Raw genomic sequence first — 16,496 nt, forward strand, 5'->3', positions numbered from 1 at the left:
CATTAAAATAAAAAATATGTAGGCCCGAGATATGATGTACCAAGACTGACACTGTTTCAAACTGTGAGGGCTCTGCTAGTTGGGAAACAAACTGCATTTCAATCAATTTTGTGATATACACCAAAGGAGTTTTTTCTTAAGAGGAAAAATGGGAAACTTACTAAATTAACTGTCCTTTAAACTCTTTCATATGCACATATCCATGTTTGTCCCTTTAATAAAAACAGACATATTTTAATGGGAATATTTTAATTGGGAAAACAAAAAAGGAAACAATATGGATGACAGCCTTGAAAAAAGGATAATGGAGAAAATAAGATTTCCCAAGATTTATTAGACAATACTGCTTCTTATATATATATTTATACCATACCACCAAGAAATAAACCTACCACTCAAATGTGCCCAAGTTGAAATAAATCTTTCATTTCTGCTAGGAACTGCACTTTCTCCAACTTCATTCTGGCATAGTATAAATAAAATACGTGTCCATGAACAAATTAAAGCATTTAAAAACTCCTTGAAACATGCAGGGGCATTACGTTTAGAAAGGTTTATCCAGTCCAAGGCATTCTGAATCCCTAATTTGACACTGGGGCACATTAGCAGGGTTATTGTGGGAAAAAGCTGTTACCTTTTTCCAATAAGACACACTTTGGGCAAAGCACAGGCACCTGTCACAAATGGCCGTCACCACCTAGAGGAATCAGAGTTTCTGTCAGCCATTGGTGACCAGTGCAAGACAAACCTCTGTCACATCTTGACAGCTGAGTCAGGAGCACAAATGCTTGTAGATCTGGATAAACCTTTTATCTCTGTTCCTCCAACACGCTTATGAAAAATGACATGGAATGTGGCTTCCCTCCTCAAACGCACACTCACATACACACAAATGCACTGCATAACTCACCCTATATCTATTTTATGCTTTTTGCCAATCTTCCAGACTGTTACTGATCCTCACTAAAACTCACCTTGCATTTCATACATAATTTCAATCAATACCAAATGGTCTTCTATGACCAATTCCACAAACCAATCCTATTCGAAATATTCTTGTACAAAACTGCTTTTATATAGCAAAAAATGTTTTTTTTTAAATTTTAAAATCCTCTCTGTATAAACACCTCCCTTCAACAATGTCCTATATCTAAGAAAAGGTCAAGAACGCTGTTTTTTTTTTACAGTTGTTAAAAAAACCCCAAAACAAACCACCCACCCACAACCAAAAGCTGCTCTGCAACCTTCGTGTGCTGGAAGTTAAAAATGCATCACATCACCCTAGCAGCAGATTAATAAATAAAGATTAAATAGTGTTTCTTTACAAATCCACAGAGAATGGCTGCGTTAAAAAATAAAGACACAAACACAACTTCCTGGGAACCTCTGCTGAAGATTCCCTGAAACGGGGATGTTTTGGTGGCAGGAGAGAAAACCCACAAAGGCCTCACAGAGGAGAAATTAATTTCCACTGGGTTCTGCCCTACAGGCATCCCCCCTTTCCTTATTTTGCTGTTGACTTCAACTCCCAGTATCCAAAAGTAGGCATTGTCAGAAGAGGATGAAATCAGCAGCCCAAGCCATAAACCTGAGCATGAAGAAATCCTGTCCCAAATCACTTTGACTGCATTTGAGATTTTTCCAACATCCAGGCTTCTGTAGGCCTAACAAACAGAAGGGACTGATGATCTCACAGCTTTTATTAAGCCAACAACATAACCAACCACACAGTGGCAAGGGAGAGAACAGCTGCTTCCCAGCTGCAAGACATGTGCGACGTTTGGTTCTTGATCCTAAAAACAGGGTCCGTTCAGACATCAGTCGGAGAATGTGAAGGCAGGGGAAGAAGAGGAGAGAAAAGGGTGCCACAGAATATGTCTTGGAGATCCATAAAGAGCGGCTTCCTCAGGCAACCTATTGCTGGCTCACAGTTCCAAGTCGATTCACGGTTGCTTAGTAACTGTTCTCGTGGCCTGCCAAAATGTAGAGATTGCTGTGTGCTGTTGGATTATCAGTCGGCCTGCTTTCCAGCACCACCACCCTATGGGGCAAGCACAGAATGGGTAAGTCAGCAGTTGTTGCAGGCATTCCGGATGCTGTTCCTTGAGCATTTGCTATTGGGCCACTTCTAACTTGCCAGTTGCCTTCCCACCCATCTTGGCGCCCATGTTTTCTTACGCATGCACAGTAAATATGCAGATATGATGCAGAAATGTTCCTTCAAGATGGAGCTAGGCATTTTACAGCCCGCAAGCAACATCCGGTCCTTTGGTTGCGCCTGTCTGGCTCATGAGAGGTTAAGCAGAAATTAAATAGGGCTTTACCACCAATGAGGGGAAAGTTAATTTGCCTTGGGAAACCTGGCAAGCTGGGCAGTTCTCCCTCTCCTCGGGCTGTTGGAGACGTGATAAGACTGGTCCCTCCTAAGACTGCTGGAGGTGCAATAGACCAATCTCTCCTATGCCATGCATGCCATACAACTGTATTGCTTTTATTTTGAAGGCAACTGTCTTTTTTATTTATTTATGTATGCATGTGAATGAATGCCTATGCACCTTCACAGCCCGATTGATTCAGACCTCCACAACAGTCCCAGTTTTTCATCTGGCTCCTTGGGAAAATTAATTGCCACCCCTGCTTTAGAAATAGAGGTTGCAAATGGCAGTCCCTGAAACTACAAGATGTTTTAGCTTGTGCCTTTTCTCAATATTGTAACCCTTCAAATACTCTCAGAATAGGGTAGATGGAGGTGAACCCTACAGGATTCTCTCAGAATCTAGGATTCTTTAAACGAGAAGGCAGTGTTACAGTCCCTGAGAGTATCAAGAAGTCTGATACTCCTGATACTCAAGAAATTTGAACACTACACTCCTACATAGTGTTTGGAGATCCCCATATTTTATATTTCTATACATTTATTTGGATGAATGGATGTGGTTTTTGCATCTCAATGCAAATGCAAAATGTAAAGGGAACAAAAAGGAAAAATTAAAAATCTTACTGCAGGAAGATTAATATGATTTAACAGACAGTGAAATCTGTCCGGATGGAATTTGGGACTAGGATTCGAGGTTATACCTTATTCAAACGGAAGTAGACGACCGAAGATGAGGAGAATAGCATTATAGGTGAAGAAAGAGCATGTATTAATAGAGAACCAGGACGAGTGTACTGGGTAAGAATACAGGAAGGGGAAACAGCAAAGATACTACAATATTGTGAGGGTATGCTATAGACAAGCCAGGCAGAAGATATGGATCATGCCTTCCTGGACCAGATTACAAAACTTTCGTGGAAGAGGGGCACAGTAATGGGAGATTTCAACTGTGAGGTCCTTGGTGCTCCATATTTTCTTGGTTGTTTTCTTGCCGACATTTCAAACTACCGTGTTTCCCCGAAAATAAGAACCGGTCTTATTTTTTATTTTTTTTCCCTCTAAAAGAGGAACCAGGTCATTTTCAGGGAGTGTCTTTTCCACGGTTTCACCTCACTGCAATAGGCCCGCCCAGCCGGCCTACTTCTGCCGCCACCAAAGGAAATGCCTCTGCAGCCGAGAATGGAGCTCCGGCCTGCATTTTGACTTGAAAGGCCTTCCAGAAAAGCCTCTGCACCCGAGAACTAAGCTACAAATTGAATCCGTACTTCGGTTCTTGGCTGCAAAGGCCTTTTTGGAAGGCCTCTGATGGTGAAATGTCTGAAATGGTATAGGGTTTCCTGTCCGAGCAGGGGGTTGGACTAGATGACCTCCAAGGTCCCTTCCAACTTCATCATCATTATTATTATGATGATGTCTTCTTTCCTTTCTAGCTTCATCTTCTTGGAATTTTGGCTTTGGCCTTGAAGTTACGGAGCATCTGCTGTGTTTGTCAGAGCTTTACTTGAAAGTTGCAAGGGCTGAGATTATGAGAAAGGTTTGTTTATCAGTCAAAAGGCATGGTGCCTTAGACCTGCAATTGCCTGGCCATCACACATTGGGAGAAAGGTGGGAGAAGGCAGTGGCAGAAGAACCCCCTTAAGAACAGGACAGGGAAACAATAATAATTTCTCTAGATGTACTACTTTCTTTTTAAAGGAGAAAAGGCTGCAGGCTGCTCTTCTCAGCTCACCTGTCAGAGCCCAGTAAACGGAACACCCTTGTTTCATCAGAGATCTCCTGGGTAACCTGCAAAATAGCAAAAAAGGAACACGATGTGAGTAACTGGCAGAAGAGCATTTTTGCCCATTTGGAAAAGAACAAACCTAATTCAGACTGCAAATGAGAACTGTTTCAAACGGGCCATCAACTTTTAATAATATACACATACTGAGTCATTTTTACATTATGTACCAAACTCTAGTAATGCAATTCTTCCTCAGCTCAGAAAAATCACATTTGTTTATACAGGAGGAGAGATTTTTATATATAGTGTTGCAAATATGGAGCACAATGGAAGTTGACAGGGATTAAACCTAGGACCCATGACAAGAAATAGGGCATCCTACTATGGTCTTACTCAAAACTGATCGAGAAAATTCACCTATGTTTTTAATCCAATAGCAGATTCTACCCAAGTTAAACCAGTCTGGGACAATACAAACATTTGACATTTAAATAGCATTATACCAAATATCTCTATAATCTTGACAAAAGTATTGTAAGATAGATCAGTAACATTTCCATGCCACAAACTGGGAGAAATTGAAGTCAAAAGAGTACCAGTTGGTTAATAACAAAATGGCTGAGCTATGATTTGAATGAAGAACTCCTAGCCAGTTCAACAGGGCAATACTTAGTGCAAAGGAAGCTGTATTAAATCAGATCCATGAAATTCAGTGTTGGGTATTCCCATGAGCAGGAGGAAACAATACCTATTTATCACTACCTAGTAAGCTATTCTTTTTCTTTTTTGCATCAAAACAGAACAGACTCTGCCTAAGATCTGTCTCTGAGCCAAATAAAACTATTCAGGTACAGGTTAGAAGCAACAAAGTTGATTGTGTTGTTCAGGATTCCTTTGTCTGTGACTGACACCTTCCTAACTGAAGGGTAAGGAGGATAACAAAACAATGATCAATGACATACTTGCCCAGACTTACTTCATCAGACTTAAAACTTTTGCCTTGCATCCCATGTTTCCAGAAGGCCAACACACTGTCCTGGAGGCACACTGCAAGAAGAGACACAATGTAAGACTGATTAGGAATGCTTGGGGATGAGCTTTCTGAGCAAAGGGAAGCAAATCCAAGAGATACCATTTTATTAGCCAGACTTTGTTGTGTTCCCACCATATGTGAGAGATCCAAATGAAAGGAAGAAGGATGGAAACATCTGTGGAATGAGTGAATCTTGGGTAACACTTCCAAAGCCAGGAGAATCAAACTGTGTTAAATTTCCATTGGCTGATGATTAATAAACATAGAACAAGCACCCCATTTTCTCATTGAGATTTATTTTTCATTTGTCCCTGCTAAAGGACAATTACCAAGAAATGGGGCATAGTGAGTGATATTTCACTCATATTATCACTTATCTGCCATCAATCAAGGAGAATTTATGATCACAAATGATCACACCAGAGGGATCTTAAAGGTTAGTCAGAAGGAATATTCCCACTATAAAAATTGCAGCATTAAACCTAAAAACTGGCCCTTGGTCAGGAAAGCACAGGCATTTGAGGATATAGAGGGCTTCTTTCCAATGCTTTCTTTGCTTACATTTCAAGTTGTGAATGTGTGGTGATTTATAACTTTATCATCTATCATAGGAATCAGTAATGTGGTCCCTACCGGCATTCTGTCTGCAAAACCTCTGAATAACATTTACAGACTGGCCCACATTAAATAGCTTCCATTATTTAAACGTTTAGGGAGATGCTTGCTAAATCTTACATAATTTTAGCATTCTGGACTGAGATCTTATGAGATTTCAATTAAGAATGCTGAAATCTGACAAAGTTTGGATAACACTCCATGATACGTAATACACAGAAGAGCTGAGAATGCTATCACAGAAATCTTATGATATTTTAGTCTTTAAAAATGTTTGCAGTGCAACCCTCTCACATATGATACAGTCATGTCAGGCACTTTAAATGACAGGGAAAGCATTTGCTCACCTACAGATTCAATGCAGAAATCAAAGCTTAGTTCTGAGGCCAACTTCTTGCTTGACTTCAGTTTACCATGCAAATTCACTATCTTCACAAATCCTTGATTGAAAAAAAGCAAACAATGTAACAGTAATAAAAGAATCTCAGTACCAGATAGGCTCAAAGCCTGCCTTCAAAAGCAAAGGAGAAGAACCTAGGACTTCATTTCACTTTCTGTACTGGGGCTCAGACAGCCTCACCCAGTGGAAGGTCAAATCAGTTGGACAGATTTTTCAAGAGACACGGTTTGAATTTTGCTGGCATTAAAAAAATGTTTAAGATTAGATAACCTTTATTGTCATTTTTTTTTACTGTGGACACACTGGCACACATCCAAAATGAAATTCTGTTGCCTGCTGTCAAAAGAAAGTATCTGCGCAGACACATATATGACACACATTATGATACTGTCCATTTTGAACCCTTAGCGGAAGGAGGAAGCTTTAGAGTTCACAAGGTTGATCCTATGTGGAACAAAACTGTGACTGAATCCGGATGTTCTTCTACGGATACCACCAAGCCTCCTCCCAGAGAAGGTAACAAGGAAAAGGAGGTTGTGAAGAGGATGTGTAGCATCCCAGACAATCCTGTGGACCCTGCTCAAGCATCGCTAATATGCTATGTCCCAAACAGAAGGAAGTGAACTACCAATAATCTTTTCTGCCGTCCTCACCACTCTCTGCATTGCCTTCCTGTCTGAAGCAGTGATGCTTCCAAACCAGACTGTAATGCAATAGGACAGGATGCTCTCGATCGTCCCTCTATACCAGGGGTAGGCAACCTTGCCTCTTTTATGACTCATGGACTTCAAGTCCCAGAATTCCTGAGCCAGCATGGCTGGCTCAGGAATTCTGGGAGTTGAAGTCCATGAGTCATAAAAGAGCCAAGGTTGCGTACCCTTGCTCTGTACTATAGAAAGTGGTAAGGACAGGGGAAGGAAGATGTGCTTTTTTTGTGCAACACAGAAAACATAGGCGCTGCTGTGTCCGCTTCACCAGTATCTTGCTGTTGAGTGACCAAGCTAGCCTACTCGTTAGCTGCACACCCAGAAACTTAATGCTGTTAACCACCTCCACAGGTGAATCATTAATACAGAGGTACGGGGCTGTGCCTGCCTTTTCTGAAATCGACAAGGATTTCAGAAATTCACCATTAAATTCACTGTTTTTAAGACTACTGAATTCAATGGATATTATGTATAGGCATTTTTTAGACTTTTTCACTAACTTAAAAAACAAATGTTATTTTCCCCTCCAAATATTCACAAGGTTTTCCATATTAGAAATAAGCTCATCTGTCCCCAGATCAATTAATTTATCTATCATCTGTTTCTTCACCAGCAACTTTGCATTCACTGTTATGAAAATGTTTAATCTTTCTTGAACCAAGGCCCACCATTGGCTCATGAGGGTCAGCACAGATATCCAAGTAAGCTGGAGACTTAAACAAGGCCAGGAGAAAACTTAAATATGACTTTGTAATTAAAAGTAAATTGCACTGATCAAACAAAGATAATATAATTAACCGCCATGTGTCACATTAAAAAAAAACTTGGCTTCTTGGTAGGTAGTGGATTGTACAGCTGTGCTTTAATTTTGACATACAGGGAGTGCAGAATTATTAGGCAAGTTGTATTTTTGAGGATTAATTTTATTATTGAACAACAACCATGTTCTCAATGAACCCAAAAAACTCATTAATATCAAAGCTGAATATTTTTGGAAGTAGTTTTTAGTTTGTTTTTAGTTATAGCTATTTTAGGGGGATATCTGTGTGTGCAGGTGACTATTACTGTGCATAATTATTAGGCAACTTAACAAAAAACAAATATATACCCATTTCAATTATTTATTTTTACCAGTGAAACCAATATAACATCTCAACATTCACAAATATACATTTCTGACATTCAAAAACATAACAAAAACAAATCAGTGACCAATATAGCCACCTTTCTTTGCAAGGACACTCAAAAGCCTGCCATCCATGGATTCTGTCAGTGTTTTGATCTGTTCACCATCAACATTGCGTGCAGCAGCAACCACAGCCTCCCAGACACTGTTCAGAGAGGTGTACTGTTTTCCCTCCTTGTAAATCTCACATTTGATGATGGACCACAGGTTCTCAATGGGGTTCAGATCAGGTGAACAAGGAGGCCATGTCATTAGATTTCCTTCTTTTATACCCTTTCTTGCCAGCCACGCTGTGGAGTACTTGGACGCGTGTGATGGAGCATTGTCCTGCATGAAAATCATGTTTTTCTTGAAGGATGCAGACTTCTTCCTGTACCACTGCTTGAAGAAGGTGTCTTCCAGAAACTGGCAGTAGGACTGGGAGTTGAGCTTGACTCCATCCTCAACCCGAAAAGGCCCCACAAGCTCATCTTTGATGATACCAGCCCAAACCAGTACTCCACCTCCACCTTGCTGGCGTCTGAGTCGGACTGGAGCTCTCTGCCCTTTACCAATCCAGCCACGGGCCCATCCATCTGGCCCATCAAGACTCACTCTCATTTCATCAGTCCATAAAACCTTAGAAAAATCAGTCTTGAGATATTTCTTGGCCCAGTCTTGACGTTTCAGCTTGTGTGTCTTGTTCAGTGGTGGTCGTCTTTCAGCCTTTCTTACCTTGGCCATGTCTCTGAGTATTGCACACCTTGTGCTTTTGGGCACTCCAGTGATGTTGCAGCTCTGAAATATGGCCAAACTGGTGGCAAGTGGCATCTTGGCAGCTGCACGCTTGACTTTTCTCAGTTCATGGGCAGTTATTTTGCGCCTTGGTTTCTCCACACGCTTCTTGCGACCCTGTTGACTATTTTGAATGAAACGCTTGATTGTTCGATGATCACGCTTCAGAAGCTTTGCAATTTTAAGAGTGCTGCATCCCTCTGCAAGATATCTCACTATTTTTGACTTTTCTGAGCCTGTCAATTCCTTCTTTTGACCCATTTTGCCAAAGGAAAGGAAGTTGCCTAATAATTATGCACACCTGATACAGGGTGTTGATGTCATTAGACCACACCCCTTCTCATTACAGAGATGCACATCACCTAATATGCTTAATTGGTAGTAGGCTTTCGAGCCTATACAGCTTGGAGTAAGACAACATGCATAAAGAGGATGATGTGGTCAAAATACTCATTTGCCTAATAATTCTGCACTCCCTGTAATGATGCTGAAGGCACAACTAAGAATGACAGAGACATGTGTGATTAAGGTATCTTCAGATTAATAGTTTCAGTACAGGTGGGGTTAATCAGCACTTCACTGTGTCGCAATCTGTTTTTTCTCCTTTCTTTCCTTGCTTTCTATTCATTAAAAATTATAACAGTTACAATGCTGTATTACTTTCTGTTGGCGGTCAGAAAAGATTGATCAAACCTTGGAAAATGTTAACTTTTGTGTAACAATGATATAGGAGCCACTCCTGCTTCTCACCACTTGGGGGCTTTTGCTGAAGAAATATTCACCACAATGAAATTGTCAAGTAATACATTTGGCTTTACTACATGTCTATGACTTGATTACATCCAATAGCAAATGTGGGCACTGGGCCTAGTTAGCATCCATTCTGCAGGACATCAAATGATGAAAGGTATACCCTGTACCCATGTAGTACTGTAAGGTAAAAAGGTAAAGGTTCCCCCGCACTTGCGTGCTAGTCGTTTCCGACTCTAGGGGCCGGTGCTCATCTCCGTTTTAAAGCCGACGAGCCAGAGCTTGTCCGAGGACGTCTCCGTGGTCATGTGGCCGGCATGACTAGACGCCAAAGGCGCACGGAACGCTGTTACCTTCGCACCGTAGTGGTCCCTATTTTTCTACTTGCATTTTTACGTGCTTTCGAACTGCTAGGTTGGCAGAAGCTGGGACGAGTAACAGTAACTCTGTTACGCGGCACTCGGGATTCGACCTGCCAAACTGCCGACCTTCTGATCGACAAGCTCAGCGTCCTAACCCACTGAGCCACCGCGTCCCTATGTAGTACTGTAGAGATTGTCAAAAAGCTTAGTGGTCTGTGCTGTCATTCCAAGATGCCAATATAATAAATAAATAAATGTCACAAACACTGCCTCATATTTCTGAGGCTGGAAGGAGGGGTACTGAGGCTAAAAGCAGGAAGTTGCACAAATCTATTTAGCAACTTGAAACATTCTGGTTTTGGTTTGCTTGCATACACTGGCCAGAGTGAACTGGGATATTCTATAAAGGCTATAACATAAATAAATCCACATAAATAAATTCAGAAGCCTCATGAGGAATCTGTATATTGAGCTTGAAGCTATCATTTTATTTATTTATTTATTTATTTTAATTCCATTTATATCCCATCCTTCTCCGAAGACTCAGGGCGGCTTACAAGCTTAGCAGTAGCCTTCATTCTATGTATATGCCTGCTTATTAGGGCTTTCATACACCCCCCAAGCGGCATTATTACAGAGTCAGCTTAATTGCCCCCAACAATCTGGGTCCTCATTTTACCTACCTTGAGCCTGGTGGGATGCGAACCTGCACTAATTGCAGGCAGCTGGTGTTACTTAAGGAGGCATTAGCCCACTGCTCCACCAAGGCTCTATAGTCTAATTTACGGAGAATGGCTTCTAACGCTAGAAGCACTGGAGAAGTGAAGTTTTCAGTTTTTCTTGAGAGTGAACTTTCCTTATATAAAGATGGCTTTCAATTAGAATCACTGGAAAGAGATCTTCCCTTTCTAGGATCAGACAAAACACTAAACGAAAGGCCTTTTCAATGACAACACCAAAATGCCACGTGTCTGATGTCTACTGTGGTATTTTTCAGCATGAGGTAAAACTGAATGCATTCTCAATAACCTCTTATCTTCCTTTGACGTATTTATTCCTCCTGGTTTATATTATGCCCCATTTTCTATTTTCTTTTAGACAGGGTATAAATCCCATTCACTTACTGTCCAAGCACACAAGAACTGTGTCCCTTTCCAGCTGAGTGACGTGGATGGCATCAAGTTGTTGACAACCTTTAGGGGAAACGAGTGATTAGTCTGTATCCAAAACCCTCAATGCACCAAAAACCTAATACACGTCCAGCTTACTACATCAGAAGCCATTAAAGTTGCTTGGAAATAAAAAAGCAGTAAGAAAAATTAAAGAAATTCAATTTCATGGCATCTTCAGCTCAGATTATTTTTAGGGCAGTATTTTAATCATTGTCATCTTCTTCCTGAAGTCTAGAACAGGGGTAAGGAATTATAAATTGTCTAAATGTTGCTGGATTATAATGCCAAGCGAGGAGGGTTGATGGGAGTTACAGTTTAGAACCATTACCAATACCTAATACTGCAAACAGGATTTATGTGTATTATGAGTATTTTAGAAGCAACCGATTGCCTATTATGCAGGTAACATATGGCTGGCCAAGAGCCCTTGGTCTTGGATTACAAGAGAAGCAAGAAATTAAAAGGGAAATACTGCAAGAAGAAGCATTGTTCTGAAGAAAAGGGGAAGGAAAAGAAAGGTTTCCTTTCTCAGGCTGTCATTTTGAACACTAGGATAGCGTAATAATAAGTCACCTGATAGGCAACATATCCATTTAATAAATACATAATGGTACAAAAGCAATCTTTCTGGGACTTTTGAATTCCCCATCATTTCTTTCTCCCATTAAAAAATGTGCTTTTATTGTCCCAGAAATTTGTCCCCTCACTGATCCTAAGCCATAGATAGACCTGTTGAACGTTCATAGAACACTGTAGGGCGGGCATGTCAAACTCGTGACATCATGTGACGTCGCGCAACATATTGTGATATTGCCGGCAATGGGGGTGGGTGCAGTTTCGGGATGACGCATCCGGCCTGTGGGCTGGCAGTTTGACATGCCTGCTGTAGGGAGAGAGCTACCTATAAGGACAAAAAAACCCAGAGGAAATCGGTAGCAGCTTTTCTGACTGAGGTTTCCTGAACTGCAGCTCAGTTCATTAGATGCATCTTGCAGAACATCTGCTTCTATTATGAAGTTTCTTTGATTAGGGATCATTGCTGTAATCCAACATCTGTCAAAAAAACCCCTACTGTCTCCTTTTCACTGCAGAACATCAGCGATTCATCTTAGAAGGCTTCTGCAGATGGCTATCAACATAAGACTTCTGCAGATAAGTCTGCTTTCTGCTAGCAGAGTTCCAAATATAAGTACATAATCTTCTGCAGGACGGGAAAGAGGTTGGGAAAATGACAAGCATCTCGATGTTATCATACAAATGACATAACTTATATAGTAGCTTATATTATAGAGTTGTTACATTTGCACAATGATGTAATAAGAACAACAATAATAAAGTTGGAAGGGACCTTGGAGGTCATCTAGTCCAACCCCCTGCTCAGGTAGGAAACCCTATACCATTTCAGACAAATGGCTGTCCAGCCTCTTCTTAAAAACTTCCAGTGTTGGAGCATTCACAGCTTCTGGAGGCAGATTGTTCCACTGATTTAATTGTTCTAACTGTCAGGAAATTTCTCCTTAGTTCTAGGTTGCTTCTCTCTTTGGTTCTTCCATCGATTGCTTCTTGTCCTGCCTTCAGGTGCTTTGGAGAATAGCTTGACTCCCTCTTCTTCGTGGCAAACCCTGAGATATTGGAACACTGCTATCATGTCACCCCTAGTCCTTCTCTTCATTAAACTAGACGTACCCAATTCCAGCAGCCATTCCTTATATGTTTTAGCCTCCAGACCACTAATCATCTTTGTTGCTCTTCTCTGTATTCTTTCTAGAGTCTCAACATCTTTTTTACATCGTGGTGACCAAAACTGGATGCAGTATTCCAAGTGTGGCCTTATTAAGGCATTGTAAAGTGGTATTAATACTTCACGTAATCTTGATTCTATCCCTCTGTTAATGCAGCCTAGCACTGTGTTGGCTTTTTTGGCAGCTGCAGCAGACTGCTGGCTCATATCTAAGTGATTGTCCACTAGGACTCTGAGATCCCTCTCACAGTTACTACTATTGAGCAAGGTATCCCCTATATTACTTGTACATTTGGTTTTTCTTGCCTAAATGTAGAACCTTAATTTTTTCACCACTGAATTTCATTTTGTTAGGTAGCGCCCAGTGTTCAAGTCTGTCCAGATCCTCCTGTATCTTAAGCCTATCTTCTGGAGTGTTGGCTATGCCTGCCAGCTTGGTGCCGTCTGCAAATTTGATGAGTTCCCCATCTATCCCCTCGTCTAAATTGTTGATGAAGATGCTGAAGAGCACTGGGCCCAGAACAGAGCCCTGGGGCACCCCACTACAGACTTCCCTCCATGTAGATGCAGTTTCATTGAGGACACATGTAATATTGCATGGGTCATTAATTTTGACATGGTCAAAACCTGTTAACAGATGTCTATGCGAGAGTATCTTATTTTTCAGAATAGTTTTAATAAGCTGGGTTCCTGTAGTCTTTCATTGTTGTTATTGTAGTTTCAAATCTGGAATACCAGTAAAATAGAAATTCTGTACACTGAGGAGTCAAATAGTTCCAACTGTTTAGTCTTCCTATTAGTCCTCTCCAACTAAGTACCCTCTAAATGTAGCCTAAAGTGATGGGTTGGAATCCAACAAAGCTAATCTATATGCTTCTGCTGCTCTAAATATATTTCTGCTGAATTGCCAACACAGGTTTATTGTTTATTGAATTGTGAGTTGTTCTGTTTTCATGTTTTATGCTATTTTTATCCTATTTTTGCCTTGGGCCACTTGGATTTTAGCAATGAAAAAAAGTGAGATAAACTAGGTCACAAAATTTTGTACTCTATCTCTCGGAAATGGAAAGTTCTGAGGAATTCTAGAGCGTTCTAGTGTTCTTTTGCACCTTGCTGATCTAGCCATTCTGAGCGTTGTCCAGCAATTTTCTGGGAGAAAAATCTTCTGGGACAGGAAGTGTTTTGTGGTGATCTGGTCCCAAAACAAATTTAAAATATTTCATACCTGGAAACAGAACACTGAGCATATACCTAATACAGAAACTAAACAAAATTAAACTGAACAAGGCCAGAGACTCACCTATACCAATTTCTGTAAACCATGAGGAAGCTGAGTTCAAGTTGATTGTCTCAAACTGTACAACCTGATTTGGTTCAGCTCCTTTGCTGATTGCAACACATACCATAGGGTATTCCTGTTCAGGGATCACCAGCATTTCAAATACTTTCAGTGGGGTTGGCAGAGGGAAATCAAAGTGCTGGAGGATGAAGATACATTTTTTTTAAAAATCTAACTGAAGAACAACTTGTACATTTTAAGATATGCATACTTAGAATGTATCCATTCACATTATTTCATTTATTTTAAATCTAAAAAGTAACCATCATATAATATTCAATTTAAATCTGTATACAATATTACAATAAATATAGAGGTATACAAATTTCAAGCACTTTCGAAACATTTCTCTGAAAATCCTCTCAAATGAGCTTTTATGGATCAGCTTCCCAAGGAAGGATTTTTATTTAATAGGCCCTGCTTCTGTCCTGTTTTGCCTTCAAAAAACAAGTGGCCACTTTATCCTTGATGTTTTAGAATTTAATAATAAAGATCAACAGTTTAAACTGAGCTCAAAAACTTTCACAGGTTCAAACTCATTTGAAGTCTCAAATTACTTCAAAATGCTAACAGCGCCACTCTGCTTTGGAAGATTCCTTAAAAAAAGTTGCAAAAATACAAGAAAAAGGTGTGTGTGGAGGGGAAGCTTACCTTTATTAACATGAATTTCTGCATTGGTTCATACCACTGAAGCAAAACAATTCCCAACTGCAAAGCTCCACAGAGATATTTATGACCTGTATATGGATTTCTTACTAATGAAGGAAAAAGAAGAATTCTGAAGTAATCATAATGGATCATTTTAATTTGCCAGCTGCTTGAGTTCATATTACAATTTATCACAAATGAATCATTTATCATTATTCTCTTATGCCTGGAGCACCATCCTAGAAGAATAATGTGATGTTGCATCTCCTCAGAGATATAATTACTGCAACATTTTTGACTCATTCTACAAGATCCTCAGTCTACATCAGGGGTAGGCAACCTCGGCTCTTTTATGACTCATGGACTTCAACTCCTAGAATTCTGGGAGTTGAAGTCCATGAGTCATAAAAGAGCCGAGGTTGCCTACTCCTGGTCCACATCTATTGCACTCCCTATGTACTTCGAATATTGCAGAAACACCACACACAACATGACCAACAGCAGGCATGTCAAACTGCCAGCCCGCAGGATATTGTACTTTCATCATACCTGAAATTTCCCTTTCCTGCCTCATTGAAAAATAAACCTAAGCATATACAGCTGAACTAGCCAATCTTTTTTTGTTTTATCTTGTTTTATTTTGTTTTATCTTGTTTTATCTTTTTATCTTTATCTTGCATTGATTCTCAACCTGCTGTTCTCATCTATTATGGAACTATCCATGTAGTTTTCCTCAGAGAAGAGTAGTCAGGAAAACCTTTGAAAAGCACCTGCTCTATGAGCTTAGAAGCGAGTGGAAACAAAATCAGGTTTCCAGGCAACCTTCCATATTGTAGTGCCTTTGAGATATGCTAGATTATTATTCTCATATTTCTAGTCAGAATAGTCAAACAGGATGGAATTAAGACAATTATAGTCCAACTTATGTGAAAGTTATTACTCTAAGAAGGCATTGTAAGTTGTAGGGTGGTAGAGCTGGAAGATTTCTTGTAAACTGAACTGACAATATCAACTCAAGATGAAGACTCACCTATGCAACATTTGTGGCATCCTTTCGTATCTGGGATCTTTGTTGTTAAGGCAAATTTTCTGGAAAAAATACCAGAGCCAACTGTTAAGAACAGGTCAGAGGCCTCATGGAAAAATAATTTTCAACAAGTTTTCTTTAAGCTACTTTTTATTTAAACGCACAGAATATTAAACAGTGACAGGAATGGAGTAACTGTTCTTGATGGCAACTGCATATATTTACAAAATAGAAAAAAAATATGGAGAAGGACAGGGTTATCTCTGAATACCAGCTTTTGGAGACTGCTTTTATAGCATTTTGGTGGATTTTCTGAAAATAGAAAGTCTGTTTTCTGATCTTTCAGGATTTTCTTCTTATGTGCACTCCTTTCTTCTATTAACAGAAAAGGAGCTTCCATTTTAATATGTAATTTTTATTAAATACTTTAATTATAGTAATAAAATCTAATACAAACTAAACTTCTAAAAAGAAAAGAGAATAGCAATGAGTAAAAAGGACAGGGACAAAAAGAAAAAAGAGAAAAGCAAGAATAAAGAAAAAGAAATATATAAATGGTTGACTTCCAATCTTCATCACAAGTATAAACAAGACTAGTAACTCTTCATCCCCTCTAAAGTTACAAACATTTATCCCCTCATC

At 39.9% G+C, this 16,496-nt stretch overlaps 1 protein-coding gene across 1 annotated transcript in view; it reads right to left on the reverse strand.

Moving 5' to 3' along the window:
• Positions 1-205: 205 nt before the first annotated feature.
• The window catches only part of MAP4K5 (mitogen-activated protein kinase kinase kinase kinase 5), a 91,900-nt gene continuing 75,609 nt past the window's right edge, over positions 206-16,496 (reverse strand). The window contains exons 26-33 of the mRNA XM_083349981.1: positions 15,858-15,916; positions 14,831-14,934; positions 14,141-14,318; positions 11,052-11,120; positions 6,096-6,188; positions 5,077-5,147; positions 4,107-4,162; positions 206-2,041 (exon numbers count right to left, since the gene is read on the reverse strand). Coding sequence (XP_083206107.1) covers positions 1,954-2,041; positions 4,107-4,162; positions 5,077-5,147; positions 6,096-6,188; positions 11,052-11,120; positions 14,141-14,318; positions 14,831-14,934; positions 15,858-15,916 — 718 coding nt within the window. The 3' untranslated portion in view covers positions 206-1,953. The remainder of the gene's footprint in view (positions 2,042-4,106; positions 4,163-5,076; positions 5,148-6,095; positions 6,189-11,051; positions 11,121-14,140; positions 14,319-14,830; positions 14,935-15,857; positions 15,917-16,496) is intronic.

The sequence above is a fragment of the Vipera ursinii genome (assembly GCF_947247035.1).
Source record: "Vipera ursinii genome assembly, chromosome: 1".
In the NCBI taxonomy this organism is placed as follows: domain Eukaryota; kingdom Metazoa; phylum Chordata; class Lepidosauria; order Squamata; family Viperidae; genus Vipera; species Vipera ursinii.